The following is a 24,052-nucleotide window of genomic DNA, read 5'->3' on the forward strand; positions in this document are numbered from 1 at the left end:
TTTCTGGCTGATGGTTTAAGTAAATATAACCAAAAAAATTATTTTTTATTGTCAAAATGTTTGGATATTTGTCGGTGATGCCGTTAATTAAGGACCCTCCCAACTCTATATTTTTGCATTACTCTATGAAACCCCAACATCTTGCTAATACGGCCAATACTTTGTGCTACCAGTTTAACAAATGTGTTTTGTATCTTGGCAAACTTTAAAGGTGCAGGTGAGGTTGCAGATTGCAACCAACTGAGGCTTCTCCTGTGTGATAAGCGTTTAGGACAACTACAGTGGCCGACGCGAAAACATGAAAACGCGAATGGCCCTATCTAGAGCCAGTGTTTGGTTTGTCCGTCCTGGGCTACTGTAGAAACATGGCACCTGGCTCCGTGAAGAGGACCCCCTCCCTATGTGGATATAAACGGCTCATTCTACACTAACAAAAACACAACAACTCTTATTATCAGGTAATTACACACTAAATAAAACATAGTTAATAATATTATATTCCATTTCTGCCAATAGATCCCCATAAATGTGACACACTGTTCCTTTAATAGTTATACACAGAGCATTATTAGTATTGGGTGAGTAGTACATGAAAGGAGGAGGTGGGGAGATAATCCCTGCGTGCCAGTTGGGGCTGTATTTTTGAGGACTTGTCTGGTCCTCTTTAACACCCTGGTATAACACAACAGATTTTTATATCTGGTGTAGCAGCACTTCACCATCAAATGTCAGATCTTGCCCAGTATTTTACATTACACACTTCAGCGGTGCTCGTAGAAGACTTTGAGCTCAGTCGGAGTATACAGAGAGTGAAATGAGCAGGAAGCAATCTGACCCACAGGCTCAAAACTGCCAAGATGCCAAGCTGAGCGAACCTCTAACCAACCCGCAGAGCATGAGATCAGCCTGAGCTAATACAGAGCTGTAACAACACCAGATGTTGTAGATGATGAGAACTTCCTGAGAGAAAAGGCCTAGCTGGTGCGGAGGATATGGACAGGGATAAGTAATTTGTTAACAAGTTTTATGATCTTGTGCTCTGTGAAGAATACAAAAAAGGAGAAATAATGACCGTTGCATGCAACAGAGAGAGGACATAATCCTGTGTTTTGGCAGAGAGAGCACAGACAGGAAGGGATATCCCCATTAGTGAGGGATTAGTTTGGCAGACCAACACTGCCCCCATGTGTTTCGACTTCAAACAGCACCAACAGCCAATGTTTGTCTGGGTTAAGGGGTTAGTATGATAGTTTTGTAATTTTTATAAAGTCTACAAAGGTGTGTGAAGGGTGTGAAAAGAGTCAGGGCTTCTCTCACAAGCTCTTTTATTCTTTACACAACTATTTCTGTCACTTTTTGTAACAAGTACAACCCTATGAATGCCTTCCAGAAGAGACTGTCCAAAAGTGTCTGCCGCTATCCTTATTTGTATGACTATCGGGTCTCATCCCTGTCTGCGACTTCACGCTTTTCACCTCGTCTTTGAGTGTGGCCGGTCAGAACAGGGTTAAACACTTTTGCCTTCAGTTGTAGCCGGATGTTGTACAAACTAGTTTGTTTCAAGTCTTCACTTCCAAGTTTATCAACCATGGGCTTCCCTGATAGGGATTTCAAACACTGAAATATTCACATTTGTTTCGTATACATTAAAAGGACCAATATGTGATATATATTTACTGTATTAATTATAAGATGATCATGATATGTCATCAAAGATTAAGGAAACACACTGAATTGAAATACTGGCTTCTCTGACAACAATGCCCATTCCGGTCTGAAACGTCTGTTTTTGTTTTGATGGTGAGATCCCGTCCACTGCCCATTTTGACATCCCATTGCCGCGTATGAAACAAAGCCATGGAAGCAAGCAAACGAACTGGATCAACAGAGATAACGTTAGATTCTACCCGACCTGAAAAGCCTCGGCACATCTCTCTGTGGTCCGTGTGCAGCTGGGTTATCAAGGCAGCCAGTATTTGAGACACACAGCCGGTGAAGTGATTCCGACCACTGCTGAGGCTAACGCGGTCGTGTCTAGAAGGTAACCCTCGAATTGCGAAGATTTGTGCTAACTGCTATCAGTCACACCGGAGGAGCGGACAGGCCACGGCTTCAATGTTTTGAATTTGGACTGCTGTTACCCATTTTATATGCTAGATGTCAGTACTACATATTGCTCCTTTAAGCAACAAGCTAATTTAATTGTTTTTAAATCTGTCAATATTTATATCCAACCCATTAAAAGTTGTGTCCATCCCTCAAAAATAAAATACACTACATAAATACCACACTGAAATTCAAATAAAAACTTCAGGATTTTGTAATTCTCATGAGAATTTATGGCCAAAAGAAGATGAAAAAAAAAAAAAAACTGTTTTAAATAAGCAGTCCACCCAACGTTGTCAAAATATTATTGGATTTATAATTTCTTCCTGTTAGAAATCTGTTGGGAAATCAAGTTGAATATACATACACTCAGTCAAAATGGTGTGTTGTATGTCTCTCCTGGACAGAAGTTAACTTTTGAATGCTCTTTTGCATCCGACTCTGAAGTGTTGAATGTTGAACTAATACAAAATTAATACATTTGCATTCTGTAAGAAACTCTACGACTGGTTCATCAGAGTTGTGCCGTCAAAATACAAGCCTCTCTGGTACTGTTTTACTACAAAGATCTTAATGCTAACTTTGTTTTATCTGCCCTAACTTAGGCTCAATAAATACATTCTTATAATGTCAAAAACTATCCACAATGTCAATAGCATAACACCAAACTCAAGCGATTTCAATGCACATCAAAGGCAAACTTTACTGGAAATAAAACTCATCATTAAGTCAAGCATTGTGAGATTTCTTCTTCTTATATTGAAATGAATACAGAACAGAGCCATGGTACAGTGCAAAGACATTATGTAGACTGCTTACCTCGTACTTAAACGTTGCATCAAGGAGAAACTCCTGCAGCATCCTCTCTCCCAGTTCTTTGCTGGCTTGGTCGCTCACAAAATGAAGGACCAACACCTCTCCTTCCATGAAGTTTCCATGCTTAGCCATCGACAACATGGCCACCCTGAACTTGTCCTGCAGGCTCCGGCTCTTGTCCACCTTGGTGAACATCATGAGTGCGTGGTAGCGTTGGTCACCAGTGCTACCACTGTCCCCTTTCCTGGACCTAACTCCCTCGCTCTCTCCTCCTCCTACATCTAGATCTTCCCCTCCTTGCTCTTCAGATCCAGCTGGGTGTGAGAGACTGGTGTCCACGGTTAGGTCAGCATCGTTTCTGTTGGCATTGTGGGTGGCCTGCGTGTGCTTGATCCGCTTCGTGGTGCTGGAGAAGTTCTGCCTCTCTGAGCCGAAGTAGTAAAAAGCTACAACAGCGAGTGCGGCAGCCAGGAGAAGCACAAACTGATAGGACCTGAAAGTACTGATCCTACCCATGATTCTGGCTCCCAGTCTTAGGATGCCCATATCTCCCGGTTGGTGTCATGAGAATAGGGGTGTACAAGGGGATACATTCACCATCTTGTGACTTTCCAGTTCATAGTTATTTTTTGGTAAGTTGACAACATTTTCCTGTAAGAGAAAGAATACTCATTTTAGTCTCGATGCACAGAGATGGCACTGCCCATCAAAAACACTAATAAAAGGTTTGAATTTTGTGCACTGACTTCCGACATGTTACCTTAACATTTAGGTCTTATTTATAAAAATTTTATGTAGACGAATATTTTTTTTAACAATATTACATCCACAAAGCTTTTAGAAAGGTGCTGAATAAAAGTATGGCATTCCTGAAAAAGATTATGATGATTGTGAATAAACATTTTTAAAATTTTGGTGGGTCCAAAATTAGTGTTTTGTTTATCTCTGTGGAAGATAGCTGACGTTTGGTTCCCACTTCTTACAAGTCTTGTGAGCCACTAGTAAAACAACGTTGATATCACGTGGTATCTCTGGGTCGTCAGTTAGTGTGGAAAAATAAATGGCTGATGGTGCCTTCATATGGGATTGTGTTTACCGTGTTCACAAGAAGAGTCCCTCGTAAGTGGAAAGTTTCTGAAAGCTCCAAGTTTACGACGTGTTTGTTGACGTTGTCAGAAATGGCGGAGGCCTTGGAAGTTCATTTTTTGGTGCATAATAAGTTAATATATTGTAACTTTAGTCGTATATTGTTTTTCTTCGTAATCTTATAATATCTCTGAGGAAAATGTTGATATTCCCAATGGCCTTATCTTTTTCCTCATCAATTCTCGTACTTTTTGTTAAACTGAAATCCATCTCATTTCTTACATGAATTTAACATTTTCCTACTATTATACTATTCCAGTACTGTACCTGCTTTTTTCTTTTCTCTCCTCCATTAAGTAAATGGGTGGGGTGTCTTTATATGCTCATTTTGTGCTTATTTGGAACACTCTGCCTTTTGAAATCAGACTCGCTACTTCATTACCATCTTTTAAGTCCCTTCTAAAAACGTTCTTTTATAGGAAAGCATTTTTGAGTGATAAATATGATGCTGGCTTTTATCATCCCTCTCTGGCCATTTTATTCTGCTTTCTAAATTGTATTTTACCCCCAGATGTTTCTTGGTTTTATGATCCCTCTGTTGATTGTATTTTATTCTTTGCTGATTTATTGTTTTTGTTTTTTGGGGGTTTTTCTCTCTGAAAAGCACTTTGTAACCTTGTTTAGAAAAGTGCTATATAAATAAAGTTTATTATTATATATATTATATTTTTTCATTTTATTTTAGTAATACTGTACATAGTTTTTAAGCCTTGCCAGTTCTATACTTTAGCTTCTATGTTGTACTTTGTAATGGAAAATTACATTGTATGTAATGATGTCTCTTTATGCAACAGTGGAAAGTTACTGTCTGTGCTCTTCGTCTCATGTAGTGGGAAAGTACTGAGTGTTGACTTTTACTGGAACACTGTTTGAGTAAAACAACTTCTTATCTGTGCAAAACAACTCCTCTTCTCACAGTCCCTGTTGTAGATTTCTATATAGTCACATTGTAATAATCTCCTGCAGTGCACTCTTCTGCAGACTTTGTGTGACTCTGTATAACCAGTGCCTCTTCTTGCAAGAATAAAATACAACAAAGACATTTCATCTCTTCGAGATCCTTATTTCAACGTTCATTAGGACTCATCTCGGAATATTAATTGAATTTACATTACAACTTCTAAGGTTGACAATACCAGTGTGTCTTAATGATGCACAGTAAACACTGATCTCTTATAAAGCTCACCATGCAGAGAAAATAAAATGGGGAAACAAAGTTCGGAAACTTGTGTCTCTCTGTTGTTACAATGCTAATGGTCATTGTATTTTACATCGTTGGAAAGCCTGTTTATTTACCTTCACAATGATGTCCAACTTGTAAGGATCATGCATTTGTGGGATGAGCAGCACAGCTGATTATGTGGGTAGCGCCTAAGAAAAATGTGCCAAAATGCTCTGCCAATGGTAAACAGTGTATTCTCCTGTTGGTGTTGACTCTTGTTTTGAGGTGTTTGGTGGATGGACTGAGGCTCTTGACGGTGTATTAAATGAATAAAGTGTAAAATAGCCAATATGTCTTGTTTGTTCCTTGTTACTGAAAGAGAGTTCAATCATCTATCCACCAAACAACTCAAAACAAGAGTCAACACCAACAGGAGAATACACTGTTTACCATTGGCAGAGCATTTTGGCAAATTTCTCTTGGGCGCTACCCACATAATCAGCTGTGCTGCTCATCCCACAAATGCATGATCCTTACAAGTTGGACATCATTGTGAAGGTAAATAAACAGGCTTTCCAACGATGTAAAATACAATGACCATTAGCATTGTAACAACAGAGAAATAATCCACCAAACACAAGTTTCTGAAAAATGTTTCCCCAGTTTATAAACAAACACATCTTATGTAATCCATCTCATTTCTTACATGAATTTAACATTTTCCTACTATTATACTATCCCAGTACTGCACCTGCTTTTTTCTTTTCTCTCCTCGATTAAGTAAATGGGTGGGGTGTCCCTATATGTCCATTTTGTGCTTATTTTTATTTTATTTTAGTAGTACTGTACATAGTTTTTAAGCCTTGCCAATTCTATACTTTAGCCTCTATGTTGTACTTCTAAGGTAGAAAATACCAGTGTTTCTTAATGATGCACCATAAACACTGATCTCTTATAAAGCTCACCATGCAGAGACAATATACAGAAGAAGGACAGGCTGTCTCATGTCCTGTCTCATGTCGTTGATCTCTGCAGCTCCATCTTTGCCAGCTTGTTCGTCCTGTGTTACCGGATCATGGAGATGTTACTGGATCCACACGTTTTGCATAACGTTACACTGACATGTAACGACACCGTTAACGTTCATATGAATGCCATAAAGTCTAAATAGCTGCAGTAACAAACCACTGAGGCAGACTGTTGACATGTCAAGAGGTAGCGAGGATGCTAGGTTAGCAAGAGGCGCCTCTATGTGGGTGGTTGAGTTAGTTAACCTCCGACGCTGTTTGTTTAACCCGAGCTCAAAGATCACCACTGCATCCGATGTGTCTCTGCATACATTCCCGTTCTTGGATTATTACAGTGTTTGCATGGCTTTGTGATTTAGAGAGTAAAAACGAGTCAGTAAGTCTGTGTGGAGAGATCACCAGCTAGCAGCCTAGCAACTAAACACTGTGACACAACTTTAGCCACACCCACAGCCGTATTCAGAGCCCTGCTGCCTTCAAGTAGAGTGGGATAAATGAGACTTACCTTGGAAAGAAATTTATTTTCATGTATTGATACATTATTTTTCGTGATTGTTCATTCAAAGTTCTACAGTTTAAATCACGCGTTTAGATTAAAAAATATATAATAAATTCGAATGAAAAAACTCAGTTTGTGCGGTCTGCAGGACAGATAATAATGCACACAGTGCACTTTCATACACTAAGCTACTGGAGTTACCCTGCACTATACTCATTTTTAAGTCTCTTCTACACTATATTCACCTTTTTAATAGTCGTGTATCACAGCTGTTACCCTGTACTATATTCAGATTTAACAGTTTTCTTCATCTCCTTGTATTTTTATATCTGGTAAAAATTTTTGTAGTTTGTACTTTGCACTACTAACTTTTTTACAAACATGTTTTTGCACTATGGAACTGTGATGCTGGAAACTTGAATTTCCCTCGGGATTAATAAAGTTACTATCTATCTATCTATCTATCTATCTATCTAAACTCTATCTAAATATTGATATCAGTATCAGCCTCAAAATCCAGGTGGTATTACTACTTTTACTTCTCCCACCACTGGTAAGATATTTACCAAAAACATTATTTTGCCCCACTTGAATGGGACAATTCGAGTTTCCTACGGTGACACTCATAAGTAGGACATTAAAGAGGGACACAAATACCACACACCTCACCTCCATACCATTATTGACACACAGTACACCTGAACTGAATGGACTGTAATGCTGTGCAATATGCAGCCTTCCACTGTGTAATTGTCTGAACTATATTAATTATTTATTTTTTTAAATATTTTGAGAGTTACAAGTTCTTTTGACATGGTCATGGAGCATATATACTGTATATTTGTATTCTGGGGGTATCGTTCCTATGCAGAGGGTAGTTTAGTTTATTTATTGACTACACTGAGGGCGTTTTACATTTTTATAATTTATTGTGTTGTAGTTGAATGTGTTACTTCTTTTGTACTGTAATTACCTTATGCCTTTTCTATCTTTTTTCTTTTCTTAAAGCTGACTTGGTGTAAACTGCTCAAAACTCCAATGTACTTAGGTGCAGATGACAAATAAAACTCTTGAAAAAAATTAAAAAATACGAGCTTATTTACGTGCCCGTGAACGCAGCCTCCCTGCTCTCTGTGGTATTGTTGCTCTGCTCGCTGCAGGCCGTTGGTAGATTTGCACCGCAGCTAAACGTTATAACCCCCTTCTGTCTACAGGAACAATGCTAGCTTTTACACCCGCCTGATGTTGTTGTTTTCCTCGTAAACGTGAACCAGCTCGTCGTGTTTTTGTTTTTAAACTCTCATACAGCTAGATAGTTATCTCGATTATCACTCTAGCAGCATGAGCTCCAGCACGCACGTCATCCAGGTGACTAACGTCTCCCCGAGCACCACCTCCGAGCAGATGCGGACTCTGTTCGGCTTCCTGGGGAACATAGAGGAGCTCAAACTGTTTCCACCTGAGTGAGTATTGTCTAAACTATGAGTTGTGTTTGCTATCCCCCGCTGGGCTTCTCTAGAGGCCTGTAGTGTCGAGTATAGGCCTCACTGCACGGTGTGCTAATGCTAATGCTAACGTTAGCCCCGCGCCTTTAGAGGATACAGCAGCAGTCCCTCCTCTTAACTACACACCATGAGGGTCTATCACACCGATCACTGCTCCTGCTGGGGGTTTATGTGAGGGATTTAAGTTTACAATACAACGCACAAATCAAACAGTGAATCCTCATATTTGAGTAACTGAAAACAGCTTTTTTTGTTTTATAAATAACCCTTAAAATCATTGTAATTGATTATAAAAATGATTGATTTCAGCCCTGAAAAATGCTAAACCTTAGTAAGCTTATTCTTCTCTTTCTCTGCTTTACATCACTGTAAATTGAATAATTTGTGCCTTTTTTTTTCTTTGATATTTTATAGACAAAACAATTCAGTAACTGGAAAAGTAATTGTCAGATTAATCAATGATGTCAATAAACAGTTGCAGCCCTAGATGTAGCAGCTGCAGCATCATCTTGATGTTGTAAATGTTGATTTATACAAAGTGGAAAAACAAATTAACTTCTGTTTGAGTCGGTGATCAAGCCAAAATGCTAGGATTTAAAGTAAAGATTATGTTTATCGTCTAGTTATCTGTCAATTATTTAGGGATTACTTGTCTAGCCCACACATGTCACAAATAGTTTGACAAAAGGTCGTTATAAGTTCCCATATTGTTGGTCAAGTCTAAATGGTCTAACGTTAAACCCCAAAGTTTACAATGATTAAAAAACACGCACAAATAAAACAGTGAATCCTCACATTTCAGTAACTAAAAATATCTTTGCCACAGCATTTAAGTTTTATAAATAACCCTTTAAATCATTGTAATTGATTTATAAAAAATGATTGTTTCAGCCCTGAAAAATGCCAAACCTTAGCTCGTCCAAGCTTATTCTTCTCTTTCTCTACTTTATATCACTGTAAATTGAATAATTTGTGCATTTTCTTTTCTGATATTTTATAGACAAAACAATTGAGTCACTGGAAAAGTAATTGTCAGATTAATCAATGATGTAAATAAACAGTTGCAGCCCTAGATGTAACAGCTGCAGCATCATCTTGATGTTGTAAATGTTGATTTATACGAAGTGGAAAAACAAATAACTTTATAATGTTACGTCAGTGACTTCCTGTTGGCAATCCCTTGGGTTCCCTACATCTCACCTGGGATGCTAATGAGCTACTGCAATATATACTCTGCAGTATTTAACATTGACTATAGTAGGAAATAATTGTTCTCTGCTTTGTATTTTCCTGTATCGAAATACACCTGGCTTCTCAGCAGGTAGGACTTGTCGAGGACTGTAACAACAACAACAGCAAAGGTTCAAAGCGTCAGTGATTGACAGTGATCTCTGATTCTCAACAGATTGGCTCTGTTCAGACCTGGTATTAACATGCGTCCTGAGTGATCCGATCACAAGTGAACAGCTCTAAGTACAGGTGTGAACGCACTCAAGACACCTTGAGATCTGATCGCTCAGACCACACTCAGAGGTGGTCTGGGCCATGTATGGCCACATTCTTTTAGTAGTGTGTACGTGAATGTGTCCTGGGCCACCTTGAAGTACCGCCTACTCTTCTTCTGTATCCTGTCGGTACAACTGTATTCTACTAAAATATATCTTATTCATAAGGTACATATCTACAGACTATCAGACTAGGCACTCAAAAGTGCATTATTATCATACTGTCGAAGATGTGTCGGTGTTTTTGTTCTGGTGCTTTCCACGGAGCTGACACCCGCTTGCTCGCTCGCTCTCATCTCCAGCTCTCTGAAGCTCTGTACCCCGCTGTTGCCTGGCAAAGGCAGCGGTGTTGGTGGCATGGAGGTCCCCGGGGACCGCCGGTATAATAACCTTTTATTTTGACGTCAATAAAATGTACCCGAATTCGCAAATACTGTATGTAGGATATTACTACTGACATTCCTGTAATATTACATCACGATGTCTGCTGTATAGCCATGTGTTTACTACGTATTTATTTGCATATAGAGCGGGAAAGTGAGATCCAAGATCACAAGTGGTCACTGGAGACGCATGTGGAGACACATTTTAATGCCAGGTGTGAACAGACTTACTTTGAGCTGTTCACTTGTGATCGGATCACGCAGGACGCATGTTAATACCAGGTCTGAACAGGGCCACAGTCGATGAGCGATGTGCTAACTACAACACATTATTAAAAGATATCTCTAAGATACATTGTTGGACTAAGCAGAGGATGTAAAGGTCAGGGTGGGTGAGATTGTACAGCCCATAATCCATTATTAAAGGTATATTATGTAGCATTATCAATTGCTTTTTGTAAACACGCAGCATTCAAAGTTGGCATGGGAATGAAAACAGGGTGCACACCCTGCATGCTATCATTAGCTTGGAGTTACACACCCACCTTGGGCCGAAAGGCCTCTCTGCTGAAGCCGAGAAACGTTCCAAACACAGCAAATGAATAAGAAAAGAGGAAATACAGGCAGATGGCAGGGTCTCAGTAGATACAGACACTGCCACACAATTGTAGTGGGTCATAAATGATGACTGAGAGGGATTATTCTTTTATTTACATTGTTTTTTAGGAAAATGCTGCATATTATACCTTTTTAAAATGTAGTTGTCCAGGGGACACAAAACTCATTGAGGTCAGTTTGAAGACGGCATGTTGGGTCTCCTTGTTTGTATTCTTTGCACAACATATCTGTATTTTCTTCCAGTGACTCTCCCTTGCCTGTGACTTCACGTGTCTGTTTTGTAAAGTTCCTTGAGTCTGAGTCGGTGGGAGTTTCCCAACACCTGACGAACACCGTCTTCGTGGACCGAGCCTTGATCGTGGTCCCTTTCGCTGAAGGTGGGTGTCTTTTTTGTCTTTGTCGCACCCACACGGCTATCTCTGAACATACATCAAAATGTGTAGGTTGTTTTAATAGAATTGCAAACACTATCTGAGCCATTGTGAGTTTTTTGTGACCAAGCAAATTTCGCTAAGCTTTTCAATGCTTGGCATTTCTAGGTATGTAAAAAGGGAAATGTACATTTGTGTCCATGTCTGACAATCTAGCTGTAAACTTCTCTCTCTGTTATTTGTGTTGTGGTTTTCATAGTGGACAAGTCATTTGCAGAGAGCCCCTTCCTTGCTGGCTGAAAGTGGTCCTCTGCTGCCATCAGGAGATTAGAACAAAATAATGGCACCAGGCTCGCAACCCCCCTTCTCTCTCTTGTTCTGCAGTAAAATATTAACTCTTTATTTTTTTCTCTCTGTTCAAGGCATCTTTTCTTTAAAAAAAAAAAAATAGCCACACAACTCTTAAGCAAAATGAGTGGGTGGTGGGGGGAGGGTGCAGGGAGGGTGCAGGGAGGGTGCAGGGCAATCTCAATTCCTCACATGTTCAAAGAATTTTAATATTTTTCAAAAAAAAATGTATGTCGATTTTTAGGCATGCACCAAACTAGGGATGCCCCGAGCAGATCTGCTGGATCTGTATCGAGGTAGATCAAGACATTTTTTTTAACTAAATGGTATTGACTTCAAGCTTGAACCATTTCTGATCCTCTGTTTATATTTTATATTGGGAGTCTTTAGTCGTGGTTGTCACACTACAGGACTGACCCAGCGACACGCTACAAGATCGTTCACTGGGAGGAATCCCCAATGAGGTCTTCGAACTACGTCTTGTCATGAAAACACACGCAAGAAATACATGACGTGATACCATACGCGAGACACATTGCTGACGTTGTTGTTGACACGTGTACGTAGCATACATGTAGTTGATTTGCTGCCACAACAGATCCACGCTGCCACTCCTTTGTCCATGGATATTATATGCAACGCGTAGCAAACCATTAAAGACCCCGCACATACACACTAGTGTTTTCAGTTACTGGCTGATTAGAACTATTTTAAGCTTAAGTTTTGCAGGGCTATTGTGGGAGTTTGATAAGGTCCAGGTATAAGTTGCCCCGCACTAACAGATGCAACAAATCCTAGCAATAGAGTGAGGAAGATGTCAATCAAGCACAGTCTTTACACAGTTCTGAGGAGAGGCCTAATCAGCCAGTAAGTGTAAGCTTTACCTGTGTGGGTGTTTAGGGTGTGGCTCATATAGTATAGTACATACTTTATAGTATAGGGTGCATTACAGAGGAAAATATAAATACTGGATTAGGACTTGGTATGGGCTGAATGCTGATATTAAATGGCTCAGATCAGGGTAAAATGTTCGGGACATCCCTACAACAGCACAAAGCATGCAGGATAGATTAACTAATCAGCTGTGCATGCTAGAATAGATTTTGAAGGTATGTGTGCCATCATCTACACAGTTACTTTGAGCAGATGTTGTGGAAGTTGAGTAGCTTTATAATTTGGTTATTAATCATGATATGCACACAAACTGCCTTTGGCATTTACTTGCTTCATGTGCCAAAGCCTTGTATGCTTTTACACTGCATCTGTATTTCCAAATTTTTCACTAACACACACACACACACACACGAGATAAAAGTAGTTTTAAGCCTCTGCTTGATGTTGCAGTAAAAAAAAAATGCTTTTTATTGACCCTCTCCACACATGACTCTGAAAGAGTTGAGTGAATCTCACGTTTAACAGTGGTGTTTCTTTTGTTGTTGTGTTTTACAGTTCTTTTTCCTGGTTCAGCCAGCCCTATATACCAGGCCCTGCTGAAAATGCCACCAACAGTTTTGTCTTCTGCAGCCTTATCCTGTTTCTCAAGTGTCCTTTCTGTTGTGTGCGTGCGTGCGTGTGTGTGTGTGTGTCTCTCTCTCTCCCTCTCTCTCTCTCTCTCTCACTCTCACTCTCTCTCTCTCTCTCTCTCCCCTTTTTAAAATGTAAAAATGTCAGATTAAAAATAGCCTGTTTTCAGATTGCACCATGGATGATCATCTCCATAAGATTTTCCCTTTTGATTTTACTGTTTGGTTTCTTCAGCTTTGGGCACATTTGTCATGATTTTATCTCAGATTTTGCTGGTAGTAGCCCTTAACTGTTTAGTGCAGTTTATCTTTGCCATTGTTTAGTGTTTTTAGTGACATACTGTTGGCTAAAAACCTAGCAGTACTGTAGCTTGTTAGCAATACTTTATCTGGTTGCCAAGTAAGTTTTTCCTTTTTTGTGGTGGGATTGTACAAAGTAACCACCAACAAAAGCCCAGAAAAGGTAATATGTCTGAACCTTTTCTGTTTTTGTATCGGTGATGGTAAGTGATGTTGAAATGTACCCTTGTCTCCACCCAAATCATGAACTTTCTTTTCTGTATCTCAATGTTTTTGTGTGCTTTATAGCGAAGCAGCCGGCACGACTCGCTTGTACATAAAACATCTAATGAAAGTTGAGAGCACATCCCACGGGACAACTGGCTGTGCTTGCTTACGTTTGGTTCATGACTTAAAAAACAAGTACAGGTGATAAAATCTTGGCAGTGTTGACCACAGTGTGTATTGTGACTTATAAATTCATAGCTGCTAATCCTACAATCATACTTTCACACAAAAAAAAAAAAAAATCAGGGAACAAGATTTACAGACAAGACAAAAAAGTGGATTTTTTATCATTTTTTATTTTTATTTTTTTTACACTACAGAGTAGTTAGACTGAGGTGGCTTGTCTGCAAGTCTTGTCTGAGTGTTTATCGATGTTTGCTCGGAGCATGTACTGAAATGTTGTTTTTCTCCAGGAGTCATTCCTGATGAGTCTAAAGCTATGTCGCTGCTGGCTCCAGCCAATGCCGTAGCAGGAATGATGCCTGGGGGAGGCCTTCTTCCAACACCCAATCCTCTGGCAACAGTGAGTTTTGACATTAAGTTTGGTTTAATAGCTTACATTGTGTTCATGATCATTTTGGGTTTCTCTTCCCTATTGCGAAGAGTTTCTTTCATCTTAAACGTAACCCTAATAAACTAAACCTAATTGTAAGCGAATATACAGTCTATGTGATATTTGTAACATTTTTACACTTCTGTAGCTCCTGACCATTTTCCAAAACACGCCATATGATTGTACCCTCCAGGCAGCACTGTTTCCAACACCCAAAGTTCAAGAGGTAGAAAATCTCACAAATTGGCATTTGACCAATTACTGAGTTGAAAGGGGTAAATGTGAACTAGATGTAAAAGAAAAATACCGCACAATTGTTAGTACTGTTGCAAAAAAAAAAAATCAAATATAACATGCAGCGAGGGAACGTTGATCATTCACTGTTGCAGTCCTTTGAATTAAATCCCCCTCATTGCAATAAATACATGGTGGCCCTAGTGTGAATGGAGCCTATTGAATATACTAATTGATAGTGTTTGAGCATGTGTAGCATACAGTTACTGTATATCACCAGCAAGTTATGAACATATAAATAATAACCATTATTGTGTGGACTTCATCAGATTTAAGATTCTAGATGTAGAATAAGGAGGAACGATTACACAGCTGACAATATTCAATGAAGACACAGGAGACTGTGGTTGTGCAGAATAGGTACCACGTATTTAGAAGAACAGATGAACAAAAAAAAAAAGGTTTAAGTCAAAAGTCAGTGTGTTCTGGGAAGAGTGGGTTTTAGTGAATAAGGATGAATGGTGTGAGGAGGGTCTCTGCAGTATTCTCTACCGATTTGGCAGTGATGATTGTTGTTGAGCTTGCTTCGTGTACCATAGATAGAAAAAAACCTGGCCTGTATAAGCAAACAAAACTAGTGTATTAGCACAGTTTTTCATTTAGTAACACGGATGTAAATAGGCACAATAATTCAGTTTATTGGAACATGCTGCTGATAATCAAGACATAATGCTGTGTTGCATCTGCTGGATTCTTAATAAAACGTTTTGTTAATTTAGCTCTTCTAAGAGTGTCTGCGTCTGTAATTTCAGATGGGAGGGACGCCATTCGGAGGTCTTGGAGGTCCCAACCTGGAACAAATGGCTGCCATGGGAATAGCGGGCCCTAACATGAACCCCCAGGTGAGCACTTGATCAGTCACATTCATAGTTGCAGTATGTTAAAACAATACTTCCTTCTAATATAATGTAATATCCTTCTCGTATTTCTTTCAGGCTCTTTCTGCAGACTTCCTGAAGCTCATGCAGTCCATGGACCCCAAGTAAGAAACTATACACACTCATATTCCGGGTATGCAATACAGTGAGCCTCAATTAATTTTTTGGAGAAAAAAACTAAATAATTGATGGCACTTGCAGACTGAATCCATTAGCGGCCGGACTGAACTTGAATCCAGGGATGAAGAATGATGCTTCCAATAAGGAGATTGAAGAGGCCATGAAGAGAGTCCGAGAGGCCCAGTCTCTCATCTCTGCAGCCATCGAACCAGGAAGTGAGTGTGCCGCTTCCTCCTCTCTTTGCAGAGAAAAGGCTACTTGCTTTATTTAGTACTTTATAGTACAATATGATTAGTGAAAAAGCTAATGTCCTGTTTTAATAAAAACAACATTGTGCTTGCTGTGGAATATTTGTTCCACTTTGCGAGAAATAAGTCTCTTACTACCTGATAGATCTTTAACTTTGTCATTGTTTTTTTGCAGATAAGAAAGATGACAAGCGCAAACATTCCCGCTCCCGTTCGCGGTCACGGCGCAGGCGGTCCAGATCTCGCTCAAGACACAGGTAAAGACACCTGCATGACAAATTCTGTCTGTGGACTAGGTCTGCACAATTAATCACAATTTTATCACAATCACAGTATGGCCTACTGCAATTTTCAAATCGCAGGATGAGGAGGAAATTGCAATATTTGGTGTGAAGATGAGGTGAATTATGTGTTAAAATATAATTTTTAATTAAATATTGTCATACTGCAGAGATGTCATGGCCTACACATTATATTCTACAAACTTTGTGTGGTACAGATCCCCGCAAAAATCCCACCATAATCATGTATTTTATTGATGTTTTTCAATAAAAATGAGAAGAATGATGTAAAATTGATCATTCCCTCTAATATCCCAAATATCGCAATGTCAATATTTTTTCGAAACCGTGCAGCCCTACTGTGGACCGTATCAGATGTGAACAAAATGAACTTTGGTGTCTTCATGAACAGTATAATCAATTTCTGGCAGTAATTTGCAATGTTTTAAAATCTGTCGCTGCTTCATTTTGGCAGACGATCGAAGAGCAAGTCTCGGCGGAGGTCCCATTCAAGGAGTAGGAGGAGGTCCAAGAGTCCACGGAGGAAGAGGACCCACTCCCGGGACAGAAGCCGTCGCAGTAGATCAAGGTCAGCATCTCCACTGTTGTCCTCCGTACTAAAACAGCTGCCTTTTTAAAGTTTATTGCCGACCACAGGAGTTGACCACTGCTGCAGAATTTGAGCTGTAGAGCTGTAGTTGTAGTCATGAATTTTATTTTTTAAACCTGCCACTTTCTTAACCCTTTGTTAGCATTATCCTGTTTAAATCAAAGTAAAATAAAAACCATAATGGCTGGTGTATTCACTCTTTTGGCAGTGGAAAGCTACGGCTTCTGTCTTTGGCATCATCATGTTATGTGCGGTAGTGTCACGATACTGGAATTTCTAACTTTTGATAAGGTTTTAGGGAAATGAATCATTTGAAGATAGCCCAAGAAAGACATCACAATGGTGGACCATTTCTATTGCAGAGTTTAATACACAATACTTTGCAAAAACAAAACGCCCTGAAGAAGGCTCTGTGCCGAAACGTGATGTCTATTGTGATGTGAGCCAATTAAACAAGTGAAATGTTAGTATTTTGTCCCTCTTGATTTTGAAATGTGGGATGTGCTACCCTATCACATTTTTATACTTTGCAAAAACATTCACTTGCAAGAGCTGCCAGTACATCCAGTTTTTGTTTCCTGCAATGTGCTGCTGTTTGTTAATGTTGTTGACCTTGCTCGTCTTGATCAGGGACAGGAGGAAGGAGGAAAAGGCTAAGAAAAGGTCAAAGACGCCCCCCAAGAGCTACAGCAGTGCCAGGAGGTCTCGAAGCATCAATCGGTAAGTGGTCTGAGCACTGTGTTGATTGGTGTTATGGTAAACTGAAGGCACACGTGCCAATCACAACACGTGTACTTTCTTTCAGTTGATGTGATGCTACATTCACAAAAGCAAATAACAAGAATGACAGGAGTCTTAATATTTATTTATACATTGTGTCTCAGGAGGCACAGGCGAAGCCGCAGTGCAACTCGGTCCCCCAAGAAGAGGTTGTCCATGTCTCCCTCGCTCAGACGGTGAGTTGTCAAACACATTTTACATGCAAGTCATTTAGTTACATTTAGTACTTTTTAATTCAATGTATTTTTAAATAGTGTCAACAACAATCAATAGAGTGGTAATAGATATATCAATGTGGAGTACAACAACTGAAAATGAAACATTTGTCATGTTCAGTCACAAGAAAGAGAAAAAGAAGGACAAGGAGCGCGAGAAGGACCGGGATAGAGAGAGGAAGGAAGTCAGGGACCGGAGCAGAGATGAAAGAGAACGCTCCAGCAGTAAGAAGAAGAAGAGCAAAGACAAGGAACGAGATCGGGATCGCAAGTCCGACAGTGAAAAAGGAGACGTTAAGGTACGTTTAGAGCGTTGAATCTCCTATTGAAATTACTGGTATTGACTAGAACATCCCAGTAGCTGGCTACATTTCATGTGATTTGTTTTTGCTGAAGCTTCTAACTTTCTTTTTTAAAACTTAACTTAAACTGTCTTGACAGGTGACCCGGGATTACGATGAAGAGGAGCAAGGTTACGACAGTGAAAAGGAAGGAGAGGAGGAAGACGACGAGAGGAAGAGCGACTCTGACTCTGCCTCATCCCCCAAAGGCCAGGAGGAGATGGAGAGATCAGAGGGCCAAATCCCCAAAAAGTCCAAACTGAATGGAGACGACCACCATCAGGAAGACATGGAGATGAGTGACTAAACATCCCAAACATGTTTTCTCTTTTATATTTTTAATATAGGCCACGACATGTCTGTGCCTGATCACTCAAAGTTAAAGATTTGTTGTCTTAACTGTAGAAGCAAAGCCGTCAAATAATTTTTTGTAAAGACGAGAAAACGAGGACTAAAGTGTTAATAACATGAGACATGGTTTTAAATATTCATTGCTGTACTTTTTTAAGATCCTGTTGATTTTTCTTTTTGTTGCCTTTGTGTTCAAACTTTGTCTTCCTGACAGTAGAATTACACAGCATCGAAATGCTGTCTATGTAAATATTTTACTCGTCGGGATTGAGTCCTTTCTTCCTTCAGACGGTTAGTCACTCACCACCCAGCACCAATTTCATGGTAATTTCTTTGGTCGCTGGACCATTTTGCTTTAACTGTAATGCACAAAGTCGTGTTTCAGATGACCTTCCTATTTACAACCCTTTGTAAGTGTACACTGTAGATTGAAATGTGTTGTTGCAATGAAATACGGTAGGTTTTCAAAAGGAAACTAATAAAATTGGGTCAAACTGTCAACTTGTTTTGTCACTAAAGGGTATCGTCATTTGTCATTTTAAAGCAAAAGTTCACTTCTACAGGTAATATCTATAACTTCCATCTAAACTGGTTGCCTGCCACCCGCTCAGGGCAAAGAAATTTTGTTTTCAGGCTTTAGAAAATCTAGCCTGTGATGGAAGACTTTGGCCAATCACAGCTCATTTCAGAGAGAGAGCGTTCCTATTGGCTGTTCCTTCAACAGAAGCAGCTCTCAATCACTCACAAAATCCGCTCAAACTAGGCAGCGCTGATCAAATATGAATCAATATTCTGGTACTGTAATGCCTATTTCTCACCTCAAATGTTGTCAGAAACATCTTCTATTGTGCTGTTTAGCTGTAAAATGAGAACATACTCGACATACTAGGACTTTTATATTACTATTTTTGACGTAGATTACTATGACTTTTTTCGACATACTATACTATTTTTTTTATACCCCCTGACGAAGAAACTGATTTCTTGCCTCTGCTGAGGAGTAAACGTTCTATCTGCGAAGTCCAACAGTCAAAGAAGTAAGTGGTTTGATCCTGAATAAAGCTATGAATTTGTAAATATATGAAGAAATTACTTCTAAAGAGACCATATTTCTATTGGATTTGTTCAAATGTAAGCATAACTCCTTTTATCAAATAAATGCCCCAGAGTTAAGATCCCCCTCTGTCTCCAGATGTTAAATCCTCCATCTGAACAAGCTGGAGCAAAATCATTGTTACCCTGTAAGAGCCAGGGAGGAACCTCTATCTTTCTTATTGCTTGCCAGACATGCAGACTTGTTCTGATTATCACGTTATTGTCCATAACACTCCTGATCGAGATCCCCAGGTAAGTAACACCTTTGGCTGACCATTTAAATGGGTTAGATGCGATGGGGTGATAAGGATTGCCTAATGACTTCAGACTTAAAAAAATAATTTTATACCCTGAAAATTCACTAAATGTATTTATTACATCCAAAACAGCTGGTATAGATATCTTTGGGTTAGTTGTAAAGAGCAAGACATGGTCAGCATATAAGGCTATTTTGTGATCTTTTTCACCAACAGAGATTCCAGTGATATCTGGACTGGTCCTTACAGCTTCTGCAAGGGGCTCAATGGCTGTTGTAAATGGCAGTGGGTACAACGGGCACCCTGCCCAAGGGAAAGTAGGAAGATGATTGACCATTAATTCAAACCGCGGCAAGTGGACTGTTATAGAATAACTTAAGCCATTTGCAGATCGTGTCTCCAAGCCCAAAAACGCTCAGAGCAGAAAAAAGCATCTAACTGTATCACCATGCTGGCCAATTTTTGCTGACAGCCTTCTCATATTATTACAAGAATTCCTACCATTAACAAATCCTAGTAACTACTGTTTTAAAAAGCTCTATATAAAGTTAATTACTCACTGAAATGTGTAGGCTAAATATGTATCTAAGAATATGCATCGCAAAAGAGACAAATTTATAGTAGATTTATCATCAAACAGTGTCCTAAATGTAACCTCCATACGGTCACACTGGTGAAATGCTGGTCTGAGGACACATTCCTCAGCTGGACCGCAGAGGGCCAGCCCTACAAACGCAAAAAGAATGACTGACTGACTCTTCGCTGATAAACTTTCGAGACATATGTATATATTGTTACACACCACTTATGAGGAATGCTCTTGATACACATGCTTTAATAAAAAACTGAAATACTTTCAACCTTGCATACTGTATGTCATGCTAATACCGTTTCACCTTGTATAAAATGTATAATATACTGACTAGTAAATGTTACCATTTACTATTATTGAATGTAATTTGCTTCATTATAAGTTGTCTTTCAATCAAACATTAAGATATAAGTGGAATAATAACTGTAATATAAAAACATAGACATGACCTCTGACTATTTGTGTAACAATTTAGCCACAAATTCACACACTGACCACATTAGGTCCAGCCATATACTCGGTTTTGACCGAGTCTTGTTTTCCTGAGATTGTGTGGAGAAAGTGCTGTTCAGTCTTTCTGTTTGTGTGGCTATCAGTACTCACTACACACTGCCCTCTATTTATTATACAACACATCCTTTATTGTAAATAAAGAGTTTGAGAGATGTAGGCTGTCTATATTTGTTTGCTATAACCATATGGATACTTTCCTCTATAGTTGCTTCCCAGCCTAGTCAGTCATATTTGGCTAAACAGTTCCATCTAGTGGGCAACTGAATTCATTACATCTTTAAAAAAAAAAAAGCGACCTAATGACCCAGATTGAAATTTGTTAACTAAGTAATCAGTAAGTGTGTTTCATTATTTATTCTAATTCAAAAGTCAATTATTGTTTTAAAAGCACCATCACTAAAGGTGCTCAATGCAGAATTCAGAGCATATCTATTGCCTCCACAGGGCTCTCAACATGGAGACGACACCGTGGTTTAGGACCATGGATGAGGTCTCTAAACTACATTTTGTCACGAAAACACACGCAAGAAATACGAGGTAAATGACATGATGCCATGTGTGAGAAATATTGCTGACGTCGTTGTTGGCACATGTGTGCAAAATAGCTTTCCACCAGTTTCCACATGTCTTTTTTACCATTTATTCCTCTAGGTGCAACAACAACTTTGCTCCGTGTTGCATATGCAGCACATACAGTAAGCGGAAAGTTGGGGAGCGGAAAATTAGGACTAGGATGTGTAATGTGAACTAGGCATTCGCCTTTCTTCGATTTTCCAGTGGTTACTTGCAGTACTGCAGCGAAAAATTCCGCTGCGGCCTAAAATGCATTTGCCCCATAGACCACCATTGTAAAAGAGACGTCTGTAAAACTGTTGACGGGACACCTCAAGCTGCAAACAGGGTCAATAATGACTAATATGACATTTTGATCCATAGAGGTTTTATATTTGTAAAACTTTCCTCGAGCCGAGAAAAACAATTTGTGACGGCATCACAATTTAAAGGGCAAGCAGCGGAAACACTACTACCACATATTCAGTGGGCTGCATGGAGCGGGGGGTACAACAGAGAGACTCACATGCACTAAAACGCACACTGGCTGGCCCATTACTGAACAAAGTGCAGACAGCTCGGATTAAATGTTACAACACAGAGTGTGACTTCCTTCTCTGCTCAGGTATTGCTCCACGATACCTTTACATTGCAAATAGGCCTAGTTGTTTGCTGCTATATTAAAGGTCACATATTATGCTCATTTCCAGGTTCATAGATGTATTTTAATGTTGCACTAGAACATGTTTACATGCTGCAATGTTCAAAAAACCCTTTATTCTTCTCATACTGCAGCCTAAGTCTGCCTGCCTCAGAGCCTAATTCAGCCTCTGTCTGAAAACCACTGATTCACAGCCTGTCTCCTCCCACTCTGCTCTGATTGGTCAGCGTTTTCTGTCAATCAAACTTCCTCAACAACAACAGCGTCACCCTCCCCCTCCCTCCCGGAGAAGCTCTGGAGAGAGGAGTGGAGAGATAGCAGCTAGAATAGAGCTTATAAACCACTTTAAAGTTTATAAACCAGAAACTTCACCCAGCGCACGTTACCGGAGGAATCTGATCAGAAATCGGCGACACATGATGAACATCTGCGGTCCAGATTCCAGGTTTTCCTGACGGTTTCTCTCAGGTAAATAATACTATTTATAGCTCTGTTAGTTAACTCAGTGTTTACCTCATGCATCAACTCTGTAAACCGTAAACATACACTCTGTTTTACGTCTGTCTTTACAGATCCATCTGTGAGAAATGACCGACAGAATCATCCCAGAGGAGAGCAGACAGCTGAGAGCAGATGGGAGATACAAAGCTAACCCGTTAGCATGTAGCTACATGCTACCGCTATGACACGGTGTGTAAACACAGCGACCATCAGGGTGGAAAATAGAAGATGTGAAACAGTAGTCAGTTCATTATTTCTGCTAAAAGATAAATGTATGGAAGATCAGAGTAATGGTATATTATTTACAGTAGTAGCTGTCTCTGTGTTACCATGACTACAGACCACCGGAGCTTAGCTTACCATAGTTTACCAGAGCTGAAGACTTTCTCCTGTACCATGTCACATAACTAACTAACAGGTGAGATGATTACAAATGCTGTGAATAATTAATATTGTCATCTGTCAACTCAAATAAAGTTTGACTGTGAAACAGAAATGTGTTTTGTTGCTTACAAGTCACTATTTACTACCTGTACTCTGCTACATGCATGACATCAAATATATATAATATATAAATATCATCTGTTTAAACAGTGTAATTACATAAAGCCTTTGTGAAAGAACATGTTATATTTAGATGATGGGAGTACATGAAGCCTGTTCTGCTGGTTCTTGCAGACTTTGCTCAAGTTAGGTTGAGGAGGAGAGACAGTGACGCGCTGTGGGGCGGGGTCAGCTACTGAAGGTTCTCTCTGGTTCGACCAGGAAACCCTTATATGGCTTGCATTTCTGCCTAATGACGTCAGAAGACTAGGAAAAAAGCGATTTTTTTTTCTGCACCCATTTCCGGACAAACGGAGGAGGAGAAAAAGAGAGAGGATGGTCTTTTATGATACTATGGTGGCCTGTAGACACACTGGGGACAGATATTGATGTTTAAAAGACATGGAAAAGTGCATTTTGCATAATAGGTGACCTTTAATGCTCAATCCTGTATATAGAACCTTTAAAGTCTCAAAAATCACCAGAGTTGAGTAATCATCTTCCTCCAGAACAGCTTCTATGACAACTGTCAATAGTGTGGTCTGTAATAATGTCATTGTTTGTTGCTGTGATCCAGTAGTTAACCAGCAGGAGGTAGTCAAACTCAAACTCTTTCCCTCTCTCCTTTCAGACCCTTCATGCTTGCCGTTCCTCACACCTGTGTGCAGGCAGACCACATGACACAGTGATGGCAGACAGTCAGGTGAGTAAATGAAAGCTGGGCCATAAACTCATCACATAAACTGAGACATAAATCCATACAGTTTGCAGCACAGTGAATACATCAATACGCGACATGAGTTTAATATTGTTTTGGAAGTCGGCAGTGACGTCCGGTGACCGTTTAAATGTAAAGTCCAAGAAAGATTTCCATCTTGACTTCAAAACAAGGATCAGTAACTTTAAACTAAGTAATAATTAATGAATTTTTTGGCAACAGCTCCCGCTCTTAACCTGACATTGTTTTAATATGTTATAAGTATCAACCATAAAAACGGAAAATATGCTTGAAGTCCCAAACTTTGCATGCATACTAACAAAATAAAATCACTTTTTATTCCATTTACTACAAATCAGGATTAGTGCTAAC

General features: G+C 39.5%; 3 protein-coding genes and 1 long non-coding RNA gene across 8 annotated transcripts in view; 2 read left to right on the forward strand and 2 right to left on the reverse strand.

Annotated features, from left to right (window-relative positions):
* xxylt1 (xyloside xylosyltransferase 1) overlaps nucleotides 1-6,701 on the reverse strand; it is a 41,059-nt gene extending 34,358 nt beyond the window's left edge. Inside the window, exons 1-2 of one of the 2 annotated variants that reach the window (XM_074636232.1) lie at nucleotides 6,196-6,701; nucleotides 2,926-3,573 (exon numbers count right to left, since the gene is read on the reverse strand). In XM_074636232.1, the coding sequence (XP_074492333.1) occupies nucleotides 2,926-3,468 (543 nt within the window). In that variant the 5' untranslated portion in view covers nucleotides 3,469-3,573; nucleotides 6,196-6,701. Of the gene's footprint in view, nucleotides 1-2,925; nucleotides 3,574-5,981; nucleotides 6,139-6,195 lie in introns of those variants that run through there. The other variant, XM_074636233.1, reaches the window with a different exon arrangement.
* Nucleotides 1-24,052, forward strand: part of bmb (brambleberry) — a 401,249-nt gene that overhangs the window by 345,958 nt on the left and 31,239 nt on the right. The gene's annotated exons all lie outside the window — the stretch shown is intronic.
* LOC141768183 (uncharacterized) lies at nucleotides 7,878-18,749 on the forward strand. 3 transcript variants are annotated; one of them, XM_074636252.1, is made up of 12 exons: nucleotides 7,878-8,220; nucleotides 11,012-11,145; nucleotides 13,991-14,100; nucleotides 15,177-15,266; nucleotides 15,360-15,406; nucleotides 15,504-15,637; nucleotides 15,846-15,927; nucleotides 16,427-16,540; nucleotides 17,192-17,281; nucleotides 17,446-17,517; nucleotides 17,678-17,855; nucleotides 17,998-18,749. In XM_074636252.1, the coding sequence occupies exons 1-12, from the start codon at nucleotides 8,099-8,101 to the stop codon at nucleotides 18,202-18,204; spliced, it is 1,380 nt and encodes a 459-aa protein (XP_074492353.1). In that variant the 5' UTR covers nucleotides 7,878-8,098; the 3' UTR covers nucleotides 18,205-18,749. The 3 variants fall into 3 exon arrangements, with proteins under 3 accessions (XP_074492353.1, XP_074492355.1, XP_074492354.1); XM_074636254.1 differs by lacking the exon at nucleotides 7,878-8,220 and adding an exon at nucleotides 13,599-13,718 and having other exon boundaries at nucleotides 11,006-11,145; XM_074636253.1 differs by lacking the exons at nucleotides 7,878-8,220; nucleotides 11,012-11,145 and adding an exon at nucleotides 12,836-13,718.
* On the reverse strand, nucleotides 8,509-11,519 carry LOC141768191 (uncharacterized). Its single transcript, XR_012594008.1, has 3 exons — nucleotides 10,430-11,519; nucleotides 9,239-9,659; nucleotides 8,509-8,650 (listed from the first exon to the last, which is right to left on the reverse strand). It is a non-coding gene; the product is annotated as an uncharacterized LOC141768191 (long non-coding RNA).

This window comes from Sebastes fasciatus, chromosome 5 (assembly GCF_043250625.1).
Source record: "Sebastes fasciatus isolate fSebFas1 chromosome 5, fSebFas1.pri, whole genome shotgun sequence".
NCBI classification, from domain to species: domain Eukaryota; kingdom Metazoa; phylum Chordata; class Actinopteri; order Perciformes; family Sebastidae; genus Sebastes; species Sebastes fasciatus.